This window comes from Rhipicephalus microplus, chromosome X (assembly GCF_043290135.1).
Source record: "Rhipicephalus microplus isolate Deutch F79 chromosome X, USDA_Rmic, whole genome shotgun sequence".
NCBI lineage: Eukaryota > Metazoa > Arthropoda > Arachnida > Ixodida > Ixodidae > Rhipicephalus > Rhipicephalus microplus.
This window is the reverse complement of record NC_134710.1, coordinates 481,844,248-481,857,702: the sequence shown is the minus strand read 5'-3', so window position 1 is coordinate 481,857,702 and position 13,455 is coordinate 481,844,248. Positions and strand designations below refer to the sequence as shown.

Genomic DNA, 13,455 nt, shown 5'->3' with positions numbered 1-13,455 from the left:
CACGAGAACCTAATCACCGTGATTCATCCAAATACGGCTGCTAAAGCTCGTTGATGCAGCTTGCCGATGCAGCTGGAGATACCGCGTACCGTCATGCTGTGCAGTAGCGGTGGCGTAGTGCAGCTCTTGGTGAGATCGGTGTATTCAGCATAAATGAAATTCCTCTAGCCCAGCAGAGTTTTCCAAAAGGGAACGGGCATCCAATTTTAGTTCAAAAGAGCGTATAGTATGCCCGCCTCCATGTGTAGGGAAGAGATGGCGTTACTTATTGTTATAAAGGGCTTTTCACAAGGCCAGGCTAGAAGCTACTTGGCAGAAATTCCCAGACCGCACTGTTATAGGAATACATAACTTATCACTCTAAAAACTGTGGAGGCTATCGCAGTAGTAAAAAGGCCAAGTTTCTTTGCAGGGTGTTCTGCTCTCGCAAAGCATCAGATAGAGTGAAATTCTATTTCACTCAGTATGAAATCAGAGAGTGAAACAGCTTTCTACTCTTCTTCTTTTTGAGAGAGTGAAATGCCCATATACTCTTCAGGCACGAGAGAGTAAAACGTGGTTATACTCTTGCTCTTGATTACTTTTTGATGCGTCTGCACACCGCGAGTGATTAGCACTACCTTAACCACACATATATACAGCAAAACGTACTACAATACTTTGTTGAGACGTTAGATAAGATTAACAAAAGTAACAGCGTTTCTAGCGCCCCAGTGAATTTCACTGAACTGGAAGGCACTCGGAACTCTTAATATTCACGTTTTTAGTCTTTTATTTGTGTAGGAGAATAAGCGAATACTACCTCGTTCAATCGGTTACGATTGAAACTCAACGCAAACGTCCGTGACATTCTCCCTATAATAATATTCATGTTTTTCGCTACGACCATCGCACACGGGCGATGGTGCCGTAAGCCTAACGTACCGTACAGCTACAGTGAAGTATGCTGGCTTTAGTTATAGAACATGAACAAGAATGACCAAAAATATGTCCAAGGGCATGAGAACAAAAACTAAATTGTTTAGTGTACACTTTGCATATGCGATTTTGTAGGGAGAAATGACTAACCACTTAGCGAGTCAGTGCAAATGACGTTGATAAAATCGGTTGCGCTAATCTTCTTTGTTTACTGTAAAAACGTGTCGGATAGACGTTCTCATCACAGAAAGCATAACAGAAATACAGTAAACACGTTAGCTACATTCCGGCTGGTTTTTAGAAGTGCGGAGACACTCACAATTACGCCTCTAAACAAGAAAATGCACAGAATATCATAATTACTTATAAAATGAAAAATGAAAAGAAACCCCCGTTGCTCGTCTTTTCGTGTAGTGGTTAGAGTGTCGGGCTCAAAATCAGCAGTGTATCTAAAGGCCGACGATTTGAGCCCTACTCGGTTGTGTTTTTTTGTTCTTTCATATTTTCTTTTTCGCTGTCGTAGTGCTCGTATTTAGCCATTATTTCAATCTGCGCATGAGGAAATATATCTAGCACAATTAAAAATCTTGATGTCGGCCCACGTTCAACTATTTTTTTTCGTGAGGTGCACTGCTACTCTCTTCGATAGGGTCGTGCTACTCTACTTCGGGCAGCGTTGTGTTGCTCTGTTGAGGGGGGAGGGGGAATGCTTTGACCCGTTATAGGGAAATCACTGAACTCTACCTCAACAAGAGGTGACCTACTCTGGAAAAGAGAGTGAATGTAGGACAAGAAAGTACTCTTCCTAAGTGAGTGGCCAGCACACTCTTAGTTTTGAGAGTGCTCGGCTGGGGAACATTTGAAGACCGCTGTTTATAGTGGTGTGCCACCCCATCAACGAAAGATATCCAAGCCATGTTCCTTATATATTTACGTGTATGTGTTTGGTCAAAGTTGAGTGCGAAAGTTATTGGAAACTTAGCCCCGTGTACATGTAGTGACTACTTTTGATGTTTTCGAGAACATGGGGTACTGGATATGAGTGTACAACAATGTGCCTTCAGTCATATTTCTTGCTCGTAAGGTGCTCATGTCAAAAACATAGGCGTCCAATTCGTGAATATATATATATATATATATATATATATATATAAATATGATTATATATATATATATATATATATATATATATATATATATATATATATATATATATATATATATATATATATATATATATACTTCATTTGTGGCTCATCAGCGTTGTCCGGCTGTAGATAACCTGGTATTTAGGCTTCAGGTTGATAAGCACTGCAGTGTACTCGATCACTTGGTCATGTGTTACATACACGTTACAACACATATTCATGAAAACACGCATGGGTGTCGGCATACAAACTGAATTGAGACGACTCTGCATTAGTAATGTTCACCATGCAGCTGCATGGCTTCGCAAGGACTTACCCAGTTGAAGACGCCCATGTATCTCTTCGTCCTCATGGCGTTGCTTGAGAGGAAGTAGAAAGGAAAGTGCGTGAGGTACACGCCAAAGGATAGCCTGCTCAACACGGCCAAAGGAGATGCCGACAGTATCTTCTGAACTACACCTGCAACACGTGATGAATTCAAAGCGACATATTACTTACGTATATTCCTATAATAGGTGCAGGATACACTAGCGAAAGTAAACGAGTACAATTTTGAGTGAAATGGCGCTCTCCGATGATTGCAATAAAGCCTGTTCGAAAAATTGACTATAGGTAACTTCTGAAAAGGCATCAATGCAGCGTCATTTCTATGATTACCTTCAAAAAACGTGTGCCAACATTGAGTGACTACAGTGAAACTTTATGGACACGAAAAATCGATTCTCTCAAGTACACGAATCCTCAGAAACTGAGCGGGTGCACTTAAGTACGCGCGTGCGTTACCACTACAGTTGTCCGCAGACAAATGCATAAACTGAAAATTTGGAGACTAATAAGTGAAACGACACCTCCCCTACTTTTCAATCCTAGTAAGATTCACCTGATGCGACCACTTACTAAGCTCTACTCTGGTCATTTACTACGCGATGGCGTTGGCTAGCTTTCACGCCTACTTTGCGTTATCGTAAGAGTACTCCCAAGGTGGTGCCTCACAACTTAAGTCAAAAGCAATTTTTTTCAGTTGTCTTTCTACTGCGTGACGGCGTCTTGCATCTCTCAGAATATGACGTTCACTGCCAGCCTGACTCTTCAAGAGACATGGCCTTTTCAAGTGGTGCTTCCCTGTTCGTTCTACTCTGCTGGCTGCCAAGGGGTTTGCATCTTTGTGACGCTTTGGAATACGCTGGCTTTAAAATGCTCATATGCCTCACGAACTGAGTTAGCCAGCACAGTGTCATTGCTTCGAGCGACCAAAAAGGCAGTACGAAGCAATAAACCTCGCACGCGACAGATATAGATGAGAAAAGGCGCGTCTACCACATTTGCTCAACAACTTGCTCAGATGTGCGTTTGACGCACACGGTCATATCCTTGAGGTCCCATGGCATCTCCTCAACAGCCTGAGAAGAGGCGGATCATCAGTTACTATTGAAGTGTCAGCTGTGTAGTGAGATTGAAAAACAGGAATGTGCAGGGTTAACTCAAGTAAACATAGTAAACTACTGAATAGCGCTTCCCTAAACTATATGATTGCACATCAGGGGAGCTTTTTTCTACTACTATTAAACGCTGAAAAACTATTAAAAAGCCCCAGGCCTCCGCGGAAAGCGCCGCACAGTCACAGCGAAAGCTAGAACTGTGGTTTTTCAGAGTCTCTTCTAAACACTCAGTGTGTTACTGCTGCCAGCACACTTGCTGGGTACCCACTATACGGCTATAATAATATTAATTTCTGGTTAGTAGACCACCATTCGCTAGGCTTTTTTGTCATTCTTCTGATAAGCGATGTATCTGCTAAACACTTGCGAGGAACTTCGTGCCAATTATTTATGCAGTGGCTGACGATGATGAGGAATTACGCCTAAAATGGGTATGCTGCACAGCAGATAGGTGATCAAAACAAGCTTTTGTTAAGGGTTCGAGCATTGGACGATCCACTCGTTACGCTATTCCCGTTGTGTGACGCGCCGTTGTTCTTTTTTTAAACGCCTTATTACTCATATTAACGTGATTTTTTTCTGATAATAAGCCTGCCTAAAGCAAGTTTGTGATCAAGCCCTAACCACCAGCGTAGCTCAGTAGTAGAATACTGAGCTTGAATTCAGCGGACCCGTGTTGGAGCTTTATGTCCTTGGTACTAGGTTTTTTTCCTTATTTGGCGATAGTGGTTATGGACCCCGGTGGCGGTGGCAGCAGTGGCGGCGGCGGCCAAATATGCCCACGCGTGACCATAGTTCTGATCTCATGCCTGCTGTCCCTCTTAACATTTCTGTTGCAAGTCCAGCTGTGTGTCCTCTCTTTACCTGTGTCATTGGCCATGCGTTAGGCTTGTGGAGATAGGTTTGCAAAACGTTTGCTCTACGAATCAATCGTGAAAGGACGTGACACTGTACACTGCCGTCCACACAAAGACGCTATGATCGGCTTCGTCGACCGACATGGAAAAGAGATAGCACTGTAGGCAGGTCGTCCACAAACACGGGTTCATTTACCCAAGATAGAGTGCAGTGTGACAATTGCAGGCTGCATGAAACTCCGCAAGACCGATCTAGTGTACGCTTGCAAGCAGCCGCTAAGGCTACCACCCAGAGGGCAGCAGATAAGTGGGCGAACGAGAAGCCGCCTGCTGGAGCAGCGCGTCTGGACCTCTAGTGCTGGCCCATGGCCGCTGGATGAAAAAGCGCATGGTACGTCCCGCCGCGTCGAGCGGCTTTCAGTGGGAGAGTGCGTGACAGCCGTAGTAGCAGTTGCGGCCGCTGCAGCGCGACAGCGCGCAGACAAGAGGGACGGGGAAACGAGTGGTGGCGGCTCTCTCGGCGCAGCAGCCGCAACAAATTAACTGGTCATTGTCACAACAGTGACACACTATGTTGTTTTAATCAGTGTTTCTTGAATCTCTTTTATTGCAGCGATGAAATATCGCGTATATAGAAAAGTACGTAGGTGCTATCTGGAACTAAATTTTTGTGTCCGTGCCAAGCACCTGACGTTTTTTTTCCTGAACCATCTTCTTGCTTTCAGGCTGACAGAAAAATCTGCAATGCATGTAAGTGAACTATATGGCACTGAATGCGTGATAAAATGGTTGTTCTATTTATGAATAAGTGTTAAACTACAGTATTTATTGTGTGACGTTTATTCAGCACCTTCGCGCTATTTCAGCCAAAATGATTGACAACTTTTTTTAGGACACTTGGCAATACACGTTCATAGTTTTTATATGGTGAAAACGTATAAAAGAAACATGATTTGAATATTTTCCATGTTATTCATGGAAAGTAATTCAGCTTCAAACGCTTGATAAAAGTGGGTTCTTCAAACATGGCAACGCTCTCCTCAAAACTTGATAGAAGAGGCTGCGAAAGTATACATCAGTAGAAGTGGCAATCAAATTTCGTGATAATTTATACTGAACAGAAAAGTCATATATATATATATATATAAATATATATATATATAAATATATATATATATATATATATATATATATATATATATATATATATACTTGCGTGGAGTGGCGTATGTCAAGAAAAATGGCGCTCAAATTATTGGGTCTCAACTTCTAAAAAAATCATGGAATTGCAGGGATAAACTCAAGCTATATTGATGCATGAGATTCATTTTCCCAATATATATATATATATATATATATATATATATATATATATATATTTATATATGGAATATGGCACAACAGGAGCGTTGTCAACAAGGATAAATACATTTATTTCCCAACAGTTTCGGGAGGGGTCCTTCCTTCATCAGGGGATGAGTTATACTGACATGAACTTCCAAACTTCGTTGCTGCCGCGTCCCTCTTGCCTTGAAAGATGTTTGCGAGAGTGAGAGGGAACTAAAAAAAGAAAGAAAAAAAACAAAAAACAAATAAGGGGGAGAAAAAAGACGAAAAAAAATGAAAGAAAAGAAAGAAAGTAAAAAAGAGGAAGAACCACTGTCAACACTGAGAACGAAACCAGTGTTGACAGTGGTTTTTCCTCTTTTTTACTTTCTTTCTTTTCTTTCTTTTTCTTTTTCTTTTTTTTCTCCCCCCTTTTTTGTTTTTTTCTTCCTTTTTTTAGTTCCCTCTCACTCTCGCAAACATCTTTCAAGGCGAGAGGGACGCAGCAGCAACGAAGTTTGGAAGTTCATGTCAGTATAACTCATCCCTTGATGAAGGGAGGACCCCTACCGAAACTGATGGGAAATAAATATATTTATCCTTGTTGACAACGCTCCCGTTGTGCCATATCCCATACCTTCACGAAGACTAACTGGCCCATAGAATAATTACTCCCACTATATATATATATATATATATATATATATATATATATATATATATATATATATATATATATATATATATATATATATATATATTGTGATACGACGTCAGGTACGACGAAACGACCATTGTATTCTCCAACACAGGCGCGCAAGCCACAAGCAGCGCAGACCGCACATCTAAAGATAAAAGATAATGATGATTACAGCAGTTATTTGGGTATTCAGATGAAGGTGATGAAGTGAATAGTCAGAGCTCACAATTATATATATATATATATATATATATATATATTGTAAGATGGCGTCGAGTGTTTCGAGACTCTCCTTTTATTGACTCGAGTATGTGCCCCACAACCTAAACTTGACTGGTGATGATGAGTATTTACAGATAAAAAGATGGGACGCATAAATAATGCTCACACGTATTTTCCCCGCGCACTTGAGCGGCCGGCCCGGCTGATACTTAGGCGGGAAAGGTACGGCGCACAAAGGGTTTAAGACGTGAAACGTGGACAATCTCGGAGGCACGGTAACGACGGTCCGAGGAACCCTCGACGGGAGTGACAAGGTAATTGACCGGAGATGTTCTTTCACAAACAACGTAAGGTCATAGAAAGCGAGACTGAAACTTTTCACACAATGCGGGTGTGCGAACAGGCGTCCAAAGTAGTACTTCATCTGCAGGACGGAAGGTGACTTCTCGACGAAAGCTGTCATAGCGTTGCTTGCGGTCTTCTTGACTGGCCTCCGTTTTGAGTTGAGCACGTTGCCATGCCTCAGCAAGCCTTGAGACGAAATGTTCTGGCGTAGTCGTCGACGTTTTTTCATTACATTGAAGAAAGAGGCGTCAATGGTGAATGTCGGCGCACGACCATAGACGAGGAAGAAAGGTGAATACCCGGTGGTTCGTTGAACAGCGGTGTCGTGTGCAAATGTTACGAACGGCAAGATTTTGTCCCAATTATCGTGGTTTGGTCCGATGTACATGGATATCATGTCGATTAGAGTCCGCTGGAATCGCTCTGTCAGCCCATTTGTCTGCGGGTGGTTAGCGGATGTGGTCTTATGAAGTGTGCCACAAGTTTTTAGAATTTCGTCAAAAACTGTCGACATGAAGGCCTTGCCCCGGTCACTCAACAACGTGCGAGGTGCACCATATATTTATATGGGATAGAAGTGTATACCTAAGGGCTCGGTTTTTCATGTTTTGACACAATATTGTATATGTAATGTATAAAAATTTATTAGAACCAAAGTAATATAAATACGAAGAAAGAAAAGTGAATGAAAAATAACTTGGCATTATTGACTATTCGGTCATATATATATGTGTTACGTATGAAGCGATGGTTGGTAGGGGCCGAGAAGGAAGAAGTGCAGAATGGAATAAACATGTCGTTTGGAGCCAGTCAGTTGGGTGTGGGCCGCAGTGCTATTCTGTCAGCGCTACATAAATTCATTCAGGCAACCGGAAGGATACGCTGCTAGTGGTACTGCCAGATATATTCAATTCTTTCTCCCCCTTCCCCATTCTTGTTAATTTGTTTTATGTATTCTGGTTTATCGCATTCTTCTGGAATGTTTCATGTTTTTTTCAAAGGAACATTATTATTCTTCCTATCTAATTTCTCTTTATTTTTTTAGCAAGCGTTGTAAAAAATGATCTATTATGAGGTACAGTGTGGCCAATCCCTCATGTGGGTATGAGCCAAGATCTCCTAGGAGAAAAGACAAGACAAGACATGGCGTATGAGCCAGGCGACGTCTCCCATTCATTATAGCATCGCAGGAGTCGACAGGATGAAGACCTCTCAGCCACTTCATCATTGTCCCATCATCGACGCACGTCAGAAAAAGACGCCCTGACCATATATCGACTACGGAACTAACTTTCGTGTGACCTTGGTATCCCCAAGTACGCCGAATAAGCGGGCGACGGACCCGTACAGGACTGGTTCGACCTATTCGAGCTCCACGCCGCCGCTGCATCCTGGTTGGAACAGGAGATGATCACCAACTTCACTGACTACATCTCAGGTGAGGCATTTAGGTTTTACTTTAGCCACATCTTTGAAAATGACGAGTCATGGCAAAAGATCAAAGAAGAGATGATTACTAATTTTAATGACTATGACCAAGACCTACTTATATCCGACCATCTGGAAAAAAACCGCACACTATCGTCAATTTCCTTAACAGTTCTCAAGCATTCGAAAGCACAACGTAAATTGACAACTGTCAAGAGACAAAATGGCACATGAGTTTACTTTCAGAAAACCATGCGTGTTTTGGGAAAAACCTAACCATCAAGCGCGCCTCCCTTCTGCACGAAAGTCGGCATTTCAAAAGTCGGTGCTCCGGTATAAGACGTGAGACGTTGCTCACCGACCTTATGCTCGTAATTATTTGTCTCGCATACGCGCTCCACCACACGTTTTTCCACCACGCGGCTCTTTAAGTGCTCCCATCGCTCATCATTTGCCTCATAATGACGCGGCGACCACGGTACACGACCAGACAATTCACGAAAATACCCTGTCAAGCCTTGCTCCTTCCGGACGGGTTCATTCACCACCGTGCGGTGCGCACACACTAGACAGTCGAAACGAAGCAGAAGGCTCAGAGAAATCGAGCATCGCACAAAATGCGCAAGAGCGCTTCTATGTGAACAGTGCAGAAGAAGCCTCCAAAGACCTTTTTGTCGTTTCTAGTGCACCACCTTCATTTTCTTTCCAGAATCACGACAACCCAACGACTACCAAATATTTATTGGTCACACCAACTATCAAAGAAAAGCAGGCTCTTATTACTAAAGGCGACTCCTATTACCTCGTAAGATTCCGCAACATCAGCAGTGCCATCAAGAACTCGAACTCTGGAAAATACGGCACCACGACGAACTAAAATAAGATAAAGCAGATTTGCGGATTAAGGATGGTCGTCAGGAATGACACAAACTAAAAAAAACCAAGTCAACATCTGAGCCAAATTAGTAGAAGGAAACGTCAAGGAAGTGTTCTGTACAAGATACCAAGGCATCATGTACCATCCTACCCACAGAGATACCACCACAGAAAACCACAAAACAGACTGAACGCTACCATTTGCCAAATGCAGGAACACAGAAATCGTATCATAAGCTTCGGTTCTCGCAAACTGAAGCTGGAAGCAATGCTTCTGTCTCATCCACGACATAAAATACAGAGCCCGCGACAGAAAATTCGGGGCCTACGACGTCCGACCTTCAAAGGCTACAAGGACGTCCAACCTCGTTCACTTTTCGCAGCTGCTGAAGCAGTGTCATGGTTAGTGCAATCAGAAAAGACGCGCATATCTTTTCCACAATTGCACAGTCAGCCTCGCCCCCAGAACTCCTGCGCTAACCAGACTGCTGCACTCTCTCCTGTAGTCTTTGGAAGTTCATGGAACTCCTCTGTAGCAAGAACCGATTGTGAATTTTGACATTTGTGACCTTTCAACCTCTCCTTATTTATTTTTCTTGTTCATATTTCATGCCTTCTTTCTGGTGGAGGGGGATTCGTGTGATTAATGAGGCAGGCAACGTCAACCAGTCTTATATATATATATATATATATATATATATATATATATATATATATATATATATATATATATATATATATATATATATATATATATATATATATATATATATAAGAGAGTCAAATCTACTAATTTAACACACTCGATAGAGGAACAAATGAGAATCCGGGTACACTTTCAGCATATAAAGCATTAGAAAACAATAACGGCAATATTGAAAAAAATAACTGAGCGCATGGCACTACAGCTGCGAAGAGCACTGGACAACTCAAAATAATTTCAAGTGTATCTACTCTTCCTAAGCACAGCTGTCATCTGTTTCTGTTTTTACCTCACTACACAATCAATTGTGCCAAACATGACATGCCCAACAGCAACCGTGTGCACAGTCGGGAGGCGCCAACTGCAAGGGTAATGCACAAGCGGGCAAGAATTGCCATTGCACCCGCTTGCCAGCCTCTGCGACAATACGCTGTGCCCCTATTTGTGTGACGAGATGTTGACAGTGCGCTGAGTAGTTAAAGGCTTAAATTCCTTAGAAAGCTCTTTTTCCCCACACCGAACCACCAGAGCAATTAAAGCATTAGAAAACAATAACGGCAATAATGAAAAAAAAACTGAGCGCACGGCACTGCAGCTGCGAAGGGCACTGGACAACTCAAAATAATTTGAAGTGTAACTACTCTTTCTAAGTGCAGCTGTCATCTGTTTCTGTTTTTACCTCACTACACAATCAATTGTGCCAAACATGACATGCCCAACACCAACCCCGTGCACAGTCGGGAGGCCCCCTTCTGCACGCGTAATGCAGAAGCGGGCAAGAATTGCCATTGCACCCGCTTGCCAGCCTCTGCGACAATACGTGGTGCCCCTATTTGTGTGACGAGATGTCGACAGTGCGCTGAGTAGTTAAAGGCCTAAACTTCTTAAAAAAGCTCTTTTTCCCCCACACTGAACCGCCACGGCCAGGAGGCGCCGTCTGGTCGGGAACAATCCGTTAGTAAAAGGAAAGCTACACAAACCGCAAACATTCTAAAGGTGAAAAGGATAAATGGTAGAGAGTTGGAGGGGGAAGGGGAAGGAAGAGTAAAAGGGGGCGCCCGCGGGCGTCCACCTTATAATCGCCTTTTTTTTCTTTTTTTCTTTTTTTCCCTCTTTCTCTCACCCTATTATTCAAGATTGCATAAAGGTGAGCACCAACAAACTGTACCCTCAATCCTGATGGAGGCCAGACTCTAGGCCGAAACAAAACACGTTTAGACCGCTCACGGAAGATATGCTTGACTATATATATATATATATATATATATATATATATATATATATATATATATATATATATATATACGGGCCGTGTTACTAAGGGACAACCACGTTTTAATGTTTCCATATCACAAAACCGTTCTTCTGTAGGGCAGCCGAGTACACGCGATGACGAAGACTGCCAGAAGACAAATGCGTTTGAGTACTATCTGTATTCACATGTGCCCGTGGAGAGGCTAAAATGAAAATACTGAATGGATGGTTTTATTATCAATAGACACAGAAGCCACAAGTTGGGCGCACACAATGGAAGCAGAACAAAACAACAATAACAAATAATAGGAAAAGTAAACAAATATTATTATAGGAGATCGTTTATGCATTCTTTTTTTTCCTACCGCAGCTCTTTCCAAAACGACCCTCCTCACAATCTCTCGGCTAGAGGCTCTCAACATCTGTGTCGGGTGCCAGTATATATATTGTAGCGAAGCCTCCGAACTATGAAATGGGTCGAACTCTTGAGTACCTTCTAGTGGGGCTACCCAACAAGGACGCCGCTCGCACTGAGAGCCCGTGCTTGGCCGTTACTGTCGCCATTGTGCTTGCTCGCTGTGGACCGGCTATTAAACGCCTTAACATTTTGGTGGAGAGTGCTGTGCCCTTCAAACATCTTCGGTTCACATTCGATGCCCTTGGAGCTTAGATCCCGTACCGTGCCTTCAACCATGCAACAAGACGCCGCCCAGCAAACGCTTCCTCCTGCGCCGACGCCATGTTCCGGTGTCCCCCGCATCCGCGACCCACCTGTCTTCACCGGCGCGGATGGCACCGACGTCGAGGACTGGCTCGTCATGTACGAACGCGTCAGCGTCCCCAATCATTGGGACGAGGCAGGTAAACTCGGCAACCTGGTTTTCTACCTCGCGGGTGTGGCCGGCATGTGGTATAACAACCACGCGTCTGATTTCGCAACCTGGTCCGATTTTAAGACCGCTATCACCAACGTTTTTGGCCGCCCTGCCGTTCGTAAGCTGCAAGCCGAGCAGCGCTTACGCGAACGCGCTCAGCAGGCCGGTGAATCATTCACCAGCTACATTGAAGACGTCTTGGACCTATGCAAGAAATGCAACGACAGCATGTCCGAATCAGACAAGATCCGGAACGTCATGAAGGGCATTGCCGATGATGCCTTCACGATGCTGCTGGCCAAAAACCCAGGCACAGTAGCTGAGGTCATCACGCTGTGCCAGAGCTACGAGGAGCTCCGCCGGCAGCGTTCGATGACCCGTCGCTCCACACCACGAGATGCAGGGCTTGCAGGCTTGGAGGCGAGCTGTGACCAGGTGGCACTGCTGGCAGACCTCAAGTCCTTCATACGTGAGGAAATCGCACGGCAGTTCTCTCTCCTGCCCTTCGCCCACCCACCCGCTGCTCAACAATCGGCCACTACCAATTTCCCCCCCATCCGCCGAGCGATTGAGCAGGAAATAGCGGAGGTTATGCCTGCGTACCACCCACAACAGCTTCCGGCTCCTGTACCCCCAAGTTACGCCCAAGTGGTCGCCAGGCCGCCTCCAGTCGTTCAAGCGCCCGCCCCACTGACTTACGCCGAAGCTGCCGCACGACCTCCATCCTTTGCAGCGGGTATGCCGGCTACGTATGTTGACGTGACCTCTCAGACTCAGCTCCAGCATCCCCTGCAGCCTTTCCAGCCACCGTTCCGTCCATCGGCTCTTGCGTCATGGACAAGACCTACCCCGGCGAACCGATGGCGCACATCCGACAACCGGCCCATTTGCTTTGCCTGCGGTTACGCCGGCCACGTAGCACGTTATTGCACTCGCGTACAGACGCCCCATATCTCGTCGCCTGTTGCTGGCCTGATTAGGCGTACCTATCACGAGGAAACGCCGTCTATGCCACCGCCAACTCGACTAGCTTCATCTTCTCGCAGGTCACCGTCTCCACGACGTCGTTCCCCGTCCCCCATGCGGCCAAGTTCAGCTGCTCACGAGCGGGAAAACTAGTCGTCGCAGTCCCCGAGGCAAGGACTGCGATGCTATCGCATTGTGAAAGCCCTCAAAGCCGCCCATCTAATGTCATTGACGTGCTTGTGGACGGTGTTCACGCATCTGCTCTTATTGACACAGGAGCTGCAGTATCCGTTATGGACGAAAAATTTTGCCGCTTGCTTCGTAAAGTGATGACGCCAATTTCTGGATTGTCCCTTCGTACCGCCGGTTTGCATCGTATCCATCCTACAGCAGGGTGC

At 44.4% G+C, this 13,455-nt stretch overlaps 1 protein-coding gene across 1 annotated transcript in view; it reads right to left on the bottom strand.

Annotated features, from left to right (window-relative positions):
• Window positions 1–13,455, bottom strand: part of LOC119160792 (O-acyltransferase like protein) — a 435,386-nt gene that overhangs the window by 53,166 nt on the left and 368,765 nt on the right. The window contains exon 14 of the mRNA XM_037413026.2: window positions 2,383–2,525. Coding sequence (XP_037268923.1) covers window positions 2,383–2,525 — 143 coding nt within the window. The remainder of the gene's footprint in view (window positions 1–2,382; window positions 2,526–13,455) is intronic.